The sequence below is a fragment of the Sinocyclocheilus rhinocerous genome, unplaced genomic scaffold, assembly GCF_001515625.1.
Source record: "Sinocyclocheilus rhinocerous isolate Xijiao unplaced genomic scaffold, SAMN03320098_v1.1 scaffold1876, whole genome shotgun sequence".
Lineage (NCBI taxonomy): Eukaryota > Metazoa > Chordata > Actinopteri > Cypriniformes > Cyprinidae > Sinocyclocheilus > Sinocyclocheilus rhinocerous.
This window is the reverse complement of record NW_015628411.1, coordinates 463,602-477,193: the sequence shown is the minus strand read 5'-3', so window position 1 is coordinate 477,193 and position 13,592 is coordinate 463,602. Positions and strand designations below refer to the sequence as shown.

Here is a 13,592-nt window from a genome sequence, read left to right as displayed (position 1 = left end):
TTTTTAAATGTTATATTTATAATTTTATATTTACTTTTATATATCATATATATGTGTATATATTTTAATATATTGTGTAGATAGATATATATACACTATAATAACAAAATATAGAAATATATACACTATAATAACAAACAATTACATTTTTTACATACATGCATACATATAATCACACACATTTTATTTTTGTTATTCATATTTAAATTTTTTATATCATTTGTGTGTGTATACATATGTAATGGATATATTATTTTAAATATATTGATTATATATACAGTATATATTCAGTTATTTATATACAAATGTATATACATATTTATATTTGAAAATCACATTATTATTATTATTATTATCACAAGAAGTAGCACATGTATTCTTGCCAGAGCCATTTGTGATGAATTATTAGATATTATATTTAAAAAAATTATGCAACTGAAGTGACATTAATTGCTTCATGAAAAGCAATTTAGCACCTGTTCAGTAGTGGTATGTCTTCACAGTAGGTGTGTTTATGGGTTTTTGGGTTCCCGGATTCCTGAGTAAAAACCCAAACCAGCTGTCACTGTTTGTAGAGCGTGTGTTGGCGCTAAAATGGAGCCGTGTGTGATCAGGGAGGTCGAGACTGTAATATAGCTCTTGCCCAAAGCTTGGCTGCTTCTGTCACAAGCTGTTATTATCTTCTAGTTGGTTGTGAATGCTTTGTTTTGTGTTAGATTTGTGGTGGGTATCCAAAATGTGTGGCTGTTAGCACTCATGCATAGCCTGAATATCTTTCATCTGTGACTGTAAGAAGGCCAGTGAATGAAATAAATCGCTCTCGGGGGAACAGGTGTTGTCAGTTATGCATTAGATGTCCTAGTTTACGCAGTGAGGATTTGTATCTCCCCTCATGTCGTGTGTTGGGACGCCCATTATGAGGATATCTGTATTTCCTGTACTAGTGGCAAGTTATGTAAACCACCAGCTATCAGCTGCTTAAATGTTACACCTGTTTTCATATGTTGAACCAGTGCAAGTCTTTCATATTTTGCATGCTAATTCTCCTTACATACTGCAATGACACACACTTTGTAAGTGGTAAAAAAAGGTCTGCTAAGAAACGTAAATTTCATCTTTTTACATGATGAACTGTGCTTTATTGCAGTAATTTATTGAGCGACTCACAAAGATGATTAAGCTTATATTTATAACTGTTGCATTTATGATTGCATTGATAATATCAATCTATCAAAATGTAATATTTCCTTAATACTTGATGTTACATATGCCTTAAGGAAGGAGTAAAAAATGTTGGAGCAGAAGGTTAAAATTAAATGTGATGTGAAAGCTCAAAAAGAGAACTGTTACACAACTGTACTTATTGGTACAGTAAGTCATCTCTCAGGATCACTTTAAGGGTCTTTAAGGAACCGCTTTTATTTAAAGGAGATGAAACAGAGCAGTGAGCATGGGCAGATGGACAGAAAAATAGACCATGTGTGAGAATGAAAGTGTGAGAGACTGAAAGAAAGTCCCCTGTGGTTGCCTGTGATCTGCTTGTATTATACAGACTCAGAATGTCCAAACTACAGTATCTGATTGAACAGAATTGCCATCGATTATGGCCCATGTAAATTGTTTCTGGAATTTAATGGCAATGTCACCATATAATGGCATCAAACATGTATTACAGCGATATTCCCCCTGGAGAATCCTGAGGTTAAATGCCTTTCAAGGGCACAATGGTGATGGCTTACTATGACCTGCTTGCCATTGCTGAGCCTTAAAGGAACAGTCAACCCAAAATGTACAATCCTGTCGTTATTGTTATGAAGAATATTTGTAAGGAATATTTAGGGACCATGTCTTTCAAGCTCAAAAAAGGACAGAAAACACCAAAAAAAAAAAACAACTACAGACTAAAATTTTATATTTCATGCGCTAGGTTGAATATGCAGAATGGAGATTGAAATGATAAAGCTCTAACCGAGAAGAATACTAATAAATACAACACAAACTTCGGTTTGTTCTTTACAATTCCATAGCTTCAAAAGACTTGAAATATAGATTGCCTTTATCTCTTTGCCATACACTACCGTAGGTGTTAGTAGTATGCTTTTTTTTTTTTTTTTTCTTTTTTGTTAAACTGAAATGAATACTTTTACTCAGCAAGTATGCATTAAAATCAAAAGTGACTTTTAAATTGCATTAATAATAATTAATTGCATTAATAATTACATTATATTTTTTATTAAAATATTTTGTATTTACACAAAACAGTATATAATTTTAATATAGGTAATTTATTGTTTATGTATTTATATAATTGCTACAAAATTTCTGTTTCAAATAAATGCTGTTCTTTTGAACTTTCTATTCATTAAATTATCCTGAAAAATGTATCACAATTTTTACAAAAAAAATATTAAACAGCACAATTGTATTCAACATTGATAATAATAAGAAATCATTCTTGCAGGGTTATGCGTCACTGAAAACTAGAGTTGTGCCTGCTGAAAAATCAGCGTTGCCATCAGGAATAAATTACATTAAAAATTATATTTAGAATAGAAAACAGGCATTTTTAATATTAAATATATATTACAGAGAAGAATACTAATAAATACAACACAAACTTCGGTTTGTTCTTTACAATTCCATAGCTTCAAAAGACTTGAAATATAGATTGCCTTTATCTCTTTGCCATACACTACCGTAGGTGTTAGTAGTATGCTTTTTTTTTTTTTTTTTCTTTTTTGTTAAACTGAAATGAATACTTTTACTCAGCAAGTATGCATTAAAATCAAAAGTGACTTTTAAATTGCATTAATAATAATTAATTGCATTAATAATTACATTATATTTTTTATTAAAATATTTTGTATTTACACAAAACAGTATATAATTTTAATATAGGTAATTTATTGTTTATGTATTTATATAATTGCTACAAAATTTCTGTTTCAAATAAATGCTGTTCTTTTGAACTTTCTATTCATTAAATTATCCTGAAAAATGTCTCACAATTTTTACAAAAAAAATATTAAACAGCACAATTGTATTCAACATTGATAATAATAAGAAATCATTCTTGCAGGGTTATGCGTCACTGAAAACTAGAGTTATGCCTGCTGAAAAATCAGCGTTGCCATCAGGAATAAATTACATTAAAAATTATATTTAGAATAGAAAACAGGCATTTTGAATATTAAATATATATTACAGTATTACTGTTTTTACTGTACTTGATCAAATAAATGCAGCCTTGGTGAGCATAAGAGACTTCTTACAAAAACATGATATTTGAATAATAGTGTATCACTTACATTATTAGAGTTGGTAAAGTGCCCGTGCAGATATGTCCATTATGTTATATATATAGATATGTGAAGATGATGTCCATTTACTGACAATTTATTAAACAAAAGTAATATAGAGCATTGCTTTTATCAACAAAGACAAGTGCAGTCTCACAGTGGATATCTTATATTGCTGTGGATTCCATTATTTAGTGTTGTACTGTGTTACAGCATCCAGATGGTTTAAATAAAGACTAATAGAAATCAGGACCTGACATTATCACAGTCTCCGTGTGCTGCTCACACTGTGCGAGTCTCCACCAATCTCAGCAGACTCCTGTGATAACAGTTTCACCGACTGTTTAACAGCTGTATCATATCCTGCTCTAAACACTGTACTCCAGGAGTGCCAGCAGTGTAAGATTAGACTGTCTGGATTGGTGATGGACGATGCTGTGGATGTCAATGTATGTTTGTTAGGTGTGTGCATGTTACTGGACGCTGATGATTAGCTGGCAGCGAGGGTTCAGTAGTTCTTAAGGAACACTCTCTTAAAGTTAAAGTATGAAGACACTAATAATTTAATAACACTGATAAATGTAAATTTGAGCAAATATCAAAATGAATACAGAAATGAATACTGTACATTTGAATGTCATGATAACTAAATCTACTTTGAAAATGATTTAGTTTTTTTTATTTATACATATTTTAGAATAAAAAAAATATAATTATGTTATTCAAACAAAACTGTATAGAAATTTAATACAGGTCATTTGTAATTTATTAATTTATTTTTTAATGAAAATCCTAATGGACAACAAATAAAATAAATAAATAAATAAAATAAAATAAAACAAATATATATATATATACACACAAAATAGTATAGAATTTTATTATAGATTATTTTTAATGGAATTTATATTTGAAGTTTATAATATTTGAAGTTTCATATCAACCAGCATTTTCATTTTAATATCAGTGGATCCCGATGAACAAACTCCTTAACCGTAAGTATGTGCAACAGTGATAAATAGTGCTAAAAACATATGATTAAAAAAATGGCAAATGTATTATAATATATCATTTAAAGGGATAGTTCACCCAAAAATGAAAATTCTGTCACTAATTGCTCACCCTCATGTCGTTCCAAACCCCTAACACCTTCGTTCATCTTCAGAACACAAATTAAAGGGGTCATATGATGCCTTTTTAAAGATCATTATTTTGTGTATTTGGTGTAACAGAATATGTTGACATGCTTTAATGACCCCTTTAAGATATTTTTGATGAAATCCGAGAGCTTTCTGACAGAATGACAGAATTTTCTTTTTTGGGTGAACTATCCCTTTAAACAAGCATGTCTTGCTGATCAAGCAGTCTATAATGGATCTACTGACCAACTGTCAAGACATCGCCACTGAGCATTAGCAGACAGTATGGCTATTTTGCTGATTAGACCCATTCAAACAGCCAAGAAAGGCTTGGGGTAGAAAGAAGATGGCTATTAATAATTTAACAGAGGTTAAAAACAGAGGCTATAGAAACAGGCAAACCAATGAGGAGCGAGGTCTTTGTATTCTAAGCAGATTTGCAGCCGAATCAGCAGTATTTGGCTTTTACAGCTATTCTTACGCTTTGTGGGAATAAGAACCTAAGTCGATATCGGCACGAAAACAGTGCAAGACCAGGCGCCATTATTCACGAAGATCAGACAGGTCAAAGTTTCATTTTAAAGTCGGATTTGAGGTTTGGGGAATCCATTCTTACACTTTTGTGGTAAATTATACCAATCATGTTTTATTTTTTTAATTCTGCCTGTTGCTGATTAAAGCTTACAAGTCTTCCACAGTACAAGCACTTTTCATTGGTGCTTTGCACATTGTTCAATTAATTGATGTCATATAATCTTTTCGACTTAACCTGTTTAAGGCAAACAAAAGCCATTGAATGCATCACTAAGAAAGTTTATATAAGGTAAAAATAAACCATGTTCAATTTTTATATATTGTGCTGGATTTATTTGCTACTAAGGATATGCTATAATTTTAGTAATAAATTAGTAATTTCTGCATAACAGATTGTCCGTTAATGGTACCGAAGTTAATGTAAATCTTCAGAATTTTCCGTTTTAGAGTTGAAGGAAATGTCCGCAAACTTACAGGAAAATGTCCCGGTAATTTTCTGCCAGCACATTCTCTATTTTGGGGGGGGGGAATTTTTTTTTTACAGTGTAGCGCTGTCATGCTCCTTCTGATGCAAGTTTTGTGCACGCACGGGTCTGGCACTGTGGATAACTGACGTGTGTATGAGAAAAGTTGTGTTTGAATGCGCGCGTCAGAAAGAGGATGAGATGGTGGGGGAGGGCGCAGAGAATGTGAATGCTAAATCTGGGCATGGGCACACAAGGACATAATGTATAAACGACGTCTTTCGCTGGTTTAATATTTAAAGCTCACATCGGTTACATTGAGAAGTTGAGGAAATGGCAATTGCATGAGGAAAAGAGAAACTGCAGCGCAGCCCACTCGTCATCCCAGTTTCAAGAATGGATGCGGAAAAACAGTCTTAGTGCTAAAAAAGAACAGGCTTTGTCATTAGATCTAGTCGCCTGGGGAAATATCACTGCTGTTTGCCATTTACCCTTGACCATTGGGTCACCAATAGAATCGCTCATTGTGGATTCATTTTAGAGATTCGATTAAAAACTGGAGTGGATGGAGATGAGAACATTTGGATTCAATAGGACGATTGTTAGACCACACTGACTAAAATACTGGCCAACATGATATCACATATTGGGCGACATATCAAAGAGCCCTTGTTTCTATGGAAAGTCTCTACCCTGGAGCTCTGTGTTTGTCACAGATCTTTGCCATTTCCCAAGAGGCCAGACTGTATACGTCACTGCTATACAGTTTGAGACTGCTGGCTGGCATGGAAACGTTGTCCCCGGTTGCTTGTTTTCATGTAGAAAGCCTGAATCAGCTCTCAAAAGGCTTTTTCTTCTCTATCTTTGTTTGTCTCATTGCACCACAGTAGAGCAAACAACACCAAGGTCATGGGTTCAATTCCCAGGAAATGCATGAACTGATCAAATGTTTCCTTGAATGAAAAGTTGCTATGGGTAAAAGCATTTGCAAAAGTGTTGGTCTCTCACATTTCCGTCCAAAAATGCATCATGAAGGAGTTGTTAAAAGCGCTTAATTCAACTCTTTAATGCATTAATTCTGTCCCAGGATTAAGCGCCCATTGTGCAGTCTAATCTGGAATAAATTGCATAATCTGTAAAAAGGGGTTATGTAATAACTCTCTTCCGCTGCAGTGACTGATAGAAGTGTAGAAGGGAATTTTTGACAGATCTGAGGTCATCTTATTGTGCATATACTGTCCCTCCTTTGCTTTTAAAGGGCAATGTCTCCTTCCATCCCACACTTTATAGTGTTCGTTGATGTATCTGCCTATTTCGATTCCTAAAAATCCCCAGATCTTTTTTGCTGTCATCTAAAGTCAGCATGAAATCAAAATTCACCCTTCATCTGTTTTGTAAATGCATGTTATTGATCTTTTTGTGACGCATGTCGTACTTCTCCAATCGGTCTGCTTAAACCCCTCTACATTTTCTTGCAATCGACTGCAAGCTCACATTCACTTTTGAGTGCGATGCTCACACCTCAAAATCTAATCAACAACCGATGGAAAGTCCTCATTCTACATTTTTTCTTTTCCAATAAGCGTTACACTTGTATGCACGTCAAAAGAAAGAAAACATTCTACTGCGCAGTTAATCATTAAAAACAATAATAGATTGAAATCACTGTAAAATGCCCAAGTAACAGGGAATGTTCTAAGAACTTTGGCTAATTGTTCCAGCAAGACTCTCAAAGTTATGAACAAACGTTCCTCCAGTGACATTAATAGAATGTTATCTGATTATCTGGTCTTTAATGAAATTCTCAAAACATTAGCACAAAAAAAACGTTATTTATACATGTTTTTTTGTTTGTTTTTTTTACGATGGTTATACAATGGTTTTTCTGAAACATTTTAGTTGGATTCTTTAACGTTTTTTTAAACGTTACTACTTGTTTCAGAACGCCCAGAGAACATTCAAAACTAACGTTCTCATAATGTTCTCAAAAAGAAAGTTCCCTTACTGTTTTCTCTAACGGTTGCATAACCTAGAAGAATTTTTTAAAAAACATTTGTGAGCCTGGACCACAAAACCAGTCTTAAGTTGCACGGGGATATTTGTAGCAATAGCCAAAAATACATTGTATGGGTCAAAATCATAGATTTTTCTTTTATGAACGTATACAGGGAAGAACCAGCCGAAGAACAGCAGAGTCGTGGTAGAAAGTTCGGAGATGGTATTAAAGTAGCTCAGTTTAAATGTATTGTATGAATTGCTCTTACTATGGAATAAAAAATATGGAGTGTATATTTACATTTAGTTAAAAGTGGCTGTAAACTACCAGCTCCAGTGGCGCAGATGGATAAGCACGTGTCTTTGGCTTTTTGACGCGATCGACCCAGGTTCGATCCCGCCTTTTGCCGTTTTGCCCTTTCTATTTGCACTAAGTGTAAATAGACACTCCGTATTTTTTATTCCATAGTAAGGGCAATTCATACAATACATTTAAACTGAGCTACTTTAATACCATCTCCGAACTTTCTACCACGACTCTGCTGTTCTTCGGCTGGTTCTTCCTGTATACGTTGATTGACAGATGTCTCGTCCAGTCAGCGGTGAGTAATCCCAAACCAATGGCGCTGTCTCAAACTATACCTACCTCTTCCGGTTTGTCTGATTTGTCATTGTGTTTTCTGACTTGTTATAATGTTTTCTGAATTGTTGTTGTGTTTTCTGAATTGTTATTTAGTTTTTTAGACTTGCATTTGCGTTTGTAATTTGTTATTTTGTTTTCAGAATTGTGATTTGTTTTGCACTTCTCGGCTACCGTACTAAGGATTTCATTTGGACAACTTTAAAGGCGATTTTCTCAATATTTCGATTTTTTTGCACCCTCAGATTCCAGATTTTCAAATAGTTGTATCTCAGCCAAATATTCATATCCTGTCCTATCCTATAACAAACCATACATCAATGGAAAGCTTATTTATTCAGCTTTCGGATGATGTATAAATCTCAATTTTGAAAAATTTACACTTAAGACTGGTTTTGTGGTCCAGGGTCACATTTAAAAAAGGATACTCTCATTAAAAAGAGAACATTCAGAAATAACGTTTATATAACTTAATGGGAACATTAGCAAAACGTTCTTAGAATATATTTTTGTTACCTGGGTGGAATCTTTAGCAAATCTCAAAATTGAAATCCACTGACATACTGTACATTACAAAGGTGTGATGCCTCATTAAATTAATTAATTGCAGTTTTTAGTGTTTTTATTTTTTTTTAAAGTATCAAATTTATATCTCAGCCATTTATTGGTTTGCTTGTTTTTAGGAGTGTGTCAGCATGTGTTTATACCCTTCCTCCCCTTTCCTCCAAAACTGTAGGATATCTATGATGATAATTGTCTTTCCTCCCAATCTACCCTTCTTCTTCCTCTCTGCAGCCAATCAGAAGCCAATAAATCAATAATCTGTCAATGATGATCAGTGATGTGATGGATGTAACGCTGAAAACGTTTAACTCTTGTCTCCCTCTTTCTCTCTCTCTTGTTTTCTTCCTCTCTTGTCTTCCAGTTTATGTGGCTAAAATGTTTACTCTTTTTCTCCTTCCTCCTTTCCTCTCAGCCATCAAAAGCAAATTGTAAATGTTGTTTTCCTGAGTATTACAGTGAAGTAAAAAATCTAAATCGCAGAAAGTCCGGCAGGATTACTCTAGTTAATAATGTAAATCTGTAGCTGTGATTGATGTGTGTGCGATGTTTCCTGTCCCTCATCTCATTGCACATATATAAATACTTCTCCAGAGGTCAGAATTACAAAAAGATCATTGGTTGAAAGCGATGCAGATGTCTCTGTGGAAACTGCAGGGTGAAGTGTGAGAGAAAGATACTTGGAATATCAGGTGTGTTATTTTTTGCTAGTGTTTGCGACTTCCTGGCATATATAGAGACTTGCATCTATATATGAAAATAGATTAATGACTCGAAAAAAGGATCATAGCTCACCGCTAACAATTTATTTCCCCTCAAAGCTTTTTTTCTGTTAGGACAAGAAAAAAATAAAAAAAAGCAAATACTGTGCTCTGAGATCACAGATAATTTGAACTATTTTAATGCATAGTCAGTTTTCATGAGTAGAAATAAAGCGTGCAAGAAAATGCTCTTCTTGAACTAAAACAGCCAGCATGCATAATTCCCCAAAAAATGGGAACGCATGCAAAAAATAAATAAAAAGATTTAGACATACTAATGCCTGTCAGTTCAAAACAAAAAAGTGGGCATCGTTAAGACTTAATAGAGTGTTTTATGAAGTCAAGCAGATGTTTCTGTCACTGAATGTTTTGTTCTTCCTGTAGCTTGGCTCTGCCATGGGGCATGTGTGGAGGTGGACTCGGACACGGAGGCAGTGATGGGTCGAGGCTTCAAATTAGGCTGTATCTCTTGCAAGATGAGAGGAGAAGTACTGGCCTCTGCCACAGTGGACTGGTGGTTCATGGCCAAAGGCGAGAGTGAATTTGCATATGTGAGTATGAGACCAAAGACCATGCATTACAGCTTAAAGTCCCCATGAAATCAAAATAAAAAGTTTTTTGGGTGTTAGTATCAATATGTTAGTCTTAAGGTTATCTATAAGGCAGTGTGCTCCAAAACAGTGACAAAATTCGCATTTAGAAGATGTCTTCCTGTTTCAGTTAAAATGACGTCAACACAGAGTAACGCTGCGTGTTTCTAAGCATTTCAGGGGACCTTTAAGCTGCACACGATGCATTGCCAAAATTAATTGCATCACGCAGTTGCTTTTTTAAACCCCTTTTTTTGTCCAAGAGCTATAGTACAGCCGTGTGCCTGCGTGAAAAATGCACAAAATAATGGTAAATGGTAAAAAAAAAAAATATCTAAACCCCAAAGCAGATCTAAAACTGTTGCATTTTTTATGCAAAGCCAAGATCATGCATTTTTTATGATGGTCTTTGTGGTCAGAAGTGAATTACTGCACACCATTTTCAGCAAGGAACATTCCCGAGCGGAATATGTGGACACTTCACGAGGAAGGCAGTTTAAGTCCTTTGCCATTAGAACAATTAGCTGCTACTTATACACTTTATAATATTATTTAATATTTAATATAAACAATTTAATAAAAAATGTGAGATTATTGGCATATTAAAAGTAATGCAAAGCAAATTCTATGTCCTGCAATTTTCAGGGTTTCCACATTTTTTATCCAATTCAGTTCCATGACCTCTCCACACTACTGGATAAGGATTTATAAAATCATTTCATAGATAATTAAATGTAATAAAGTATAAATGTAATCCCTGTTGAATGTTGCACTCTTCTACACTGTAACAATGATTCATGCAAATAAAACAAAGATAACTGGACTACATATTACAAGAAAATACTATTTCAGTCTTTCTACTTGAAAAATTAATTTGAATTCAATGTGTTGTTTTTGTAAATATTTGTGGAATTTACTAGCAATGTATCGTGTAAAAAAGTATTTAAATTATTATAAATTATATAAGTAACTCCTACACCAAATTTTTTTTCAGTGCAAGAACACCATCTAGCCTATGAACTATTTTAGAAAAGACCAAAACTCTCTTGTTTATTATTTTTATTATATTAATATATTGTTTTTATTATTTTTTATGATATAAAAATATATTTTACTCATTTACATGACTTTGAAAAACTCACATTGAAAATCACATGACATTTACAGCTTTTCCAAGACAATTAAAGGGAAAGTTTACCCAAAATAAAAATTCTGTAATCATTTACTCAGCATCAAGTTGTTCCAAACCTGTACAAGTTTCTTTTTCTGTTGAACACAAAAGAAGATATTTTGTAGAATGTTGGAAACAAACTGTTGACAAAACGGTAGCATTTGACTTCCATAGTATTTTTGTTCCATACTGTTTGGTTACCAGCATTCTTCAAAATATCTTCTTTTGTATTTCGCAGAAGAAAGAAACTTGTACAGGTTCGAAACAACTTGCGGGTGAGTAAATGGCAAAATTTTCATTTCTAGGTAATCTATCCCTTTAAGCTGATGGTGCTCTTCTGTAGACAGGGGGCAGTGTAGAGTAAAACATTAGTGATGGGAAGTTCGGATCATTTTACTGACTCAGATCTTTGAATCTCGTTCATCAAAATGAACCAATCTTTTTCATTAATTTCAGCAGAATATAATTAAAGTGTTAAACGTTAATAGCCAAATTCCCCAACACATCTACTTACGCGACATTGATCACATTTCGAATAAGAAAAAAAACTATAAACCAAGGCCAAATTATGAGAAAAAGAAATGATTAATTCATTGCTTCAGGCTATGCAGTCTTGTTAGTTTACCTCACCTCCCGATCGGAGTTGTTCGTTGTTGTAATTAACTTGTAAGAAATAAAAAAAAAATTGAGATCATAAACACATCACGTAACTGTAAGAGTTAAAAAAATGACTACGCGCATGTTTGTAAGGAAGGTTGGAAATTATTAACTCATTTCTGTATCCGATACTGCGGTCACGTCATGTGACAAAAACGAACGAACGACTCAGACTCGAAGACTCGGGAGGTGAACTAATCATTTCTCTTTTCGGTACAGGCTGCATAGCCTCTAGTCTATGGGGCTGTCACGGGATGAACGAATGACTCGAACCCCAACCCGAAGATTCGAGAGGTGAACTAATAATTTCTGTTTCCTGTAAAGAACCAATAGGATGTTGCGCATATGCAGTCAACACGAAATGAACGAACCCCTCGCTGAGACAACTCGATGTTCCAGAGTCATATTAAAGATTCGTTCAAATTGAACGACACATCACTATAAAATACAGACAAAGACAACAGTCAACCACTGACCTTGTGCCTTTTTAACAGCTATTTTTAGAGACACAAAGTACTGGAGAATTTTTGGGTGCTGCATAGATACTGTGTCCTTCACACTGGTTATTTGTCATAGCAGTCTCACAAGCTAATAAGAGCTCTTTTTTCTTACAATTAGATCTACAGTTATGCAGACATGACAGGCTACATAATGAATGACCGCTTCGATGAACGCCTAGCCTGGAACGGCAGTAAAAAAACTCGTGATGTGCAGGACGGCTCAATTTACATCCTTAACGTCACCTTCAACGACACCGGCACCTATCGATGTTTCTTCGACCGCACCCTTGTATTCTCCAATTACGAGTACCGCACCAATGCCACCAGGTTTATCTCCATCAACGTAGTAGGCAAAGGTATGTTCATTAAAACAGACAGTGGGAATAAGGAAATTTACATGAGAGGAACCAAATGCAAACAGACACAAATCAAAGTAAGGCGGTGACAACATCATTAGCCTGACAATATCCTTAATTCATCCTTGAAAGGAACTCAAGGGTGTGTCCATAAAGAAAGATGAGTCAACACTGAATAGAAATGCCTTTGAAATGTCATTGACACTGTCATTGCCTTTAACCGGCCCTGAAAGCAAAGTGTTGTCATAGCAGCAGCATCAAGGCGTTCATCATTGCTGTATTTGACTCACCAACGCTTATCTGTTTGAAAGCAGGGATCTTTAAAAATCTAATGTACATATTTTATTTGCCCAGAGTTATTTAGATGAAAAAAAGTTTACAATATTTCTATTGTGGATTGATGCAACATTATACTTTTTTTTGCCTGAGCTTTTTCTCAAGATAAAACATGATAAAAGAAGATAAAGCAAGATAAAACACGACAAAAGAAAAAAAAACTACCTATGCTCAGAAAAATAGGAAATGTGCAGGACAACAGAATAAATAAATAGTAAATTACAAATTATTAAAAAAAACTCATGTATAAAATCATGTCCCATTAGTCACGTAGTCAACAGTGTTGTTATTGTTAACTAAAACAAAAACTAAGTCTATTAAATATAATATTTGATAATTGAAATAAAGCTAAAATACAATCAAATATAATTATTAGCTTAAAAATTGAACTAAATTAGCCATGGCAACTAACTAATATAAAATGTTCTAAATAAAGTACTAAAACTACGAAAACTTAAATAAATATAAATTTATATAAAAAATAAAGCTAAATAGAAATAGGAAAAAAAAAAAATATATATATATACAGTGGGTACGGAAAGTATTCAGACCCCCTTAAATTTTTCACTCTTTGTTATATTGCAGCCAT

At 33.9% G+C, this 13,592-nt stretch overlaps 1 protein-coding gene across 5 annotated transcripts in view; it reads left to right on the top strand.

Moving 5' to 3' along the window:
- Positions 1–13,592, top strand: part of scn1ba (sodium channel, voltage-gated, type I, beta a) — a 19,568-nt gene that overhangs the window by 1,198 nt on the left and 4,778 nt on the right. For 3 of the 5 annotated variants that reach the window (XM_016549456.1, XM_016549454.1, XM_016549455.1), the window contains exons 2-3: positions 9,778–9,944; positions 12,430–12,667. In XM_016549456.1, the coding sequence (XP_016404942.1) occupies positions 9,778–9,944; positions 12,430–12,667 (405 nt within the window). Of the gene's footprint in view, positions 1–8,659; positions 9,325–9,777; positions 9,945–12,429; positions 12,668–13,592 lie in introns of those variants that run through there. The other 2 variants (XM_016549458.1, XM_016549457.1) reach the window with 2 other exon arrangements.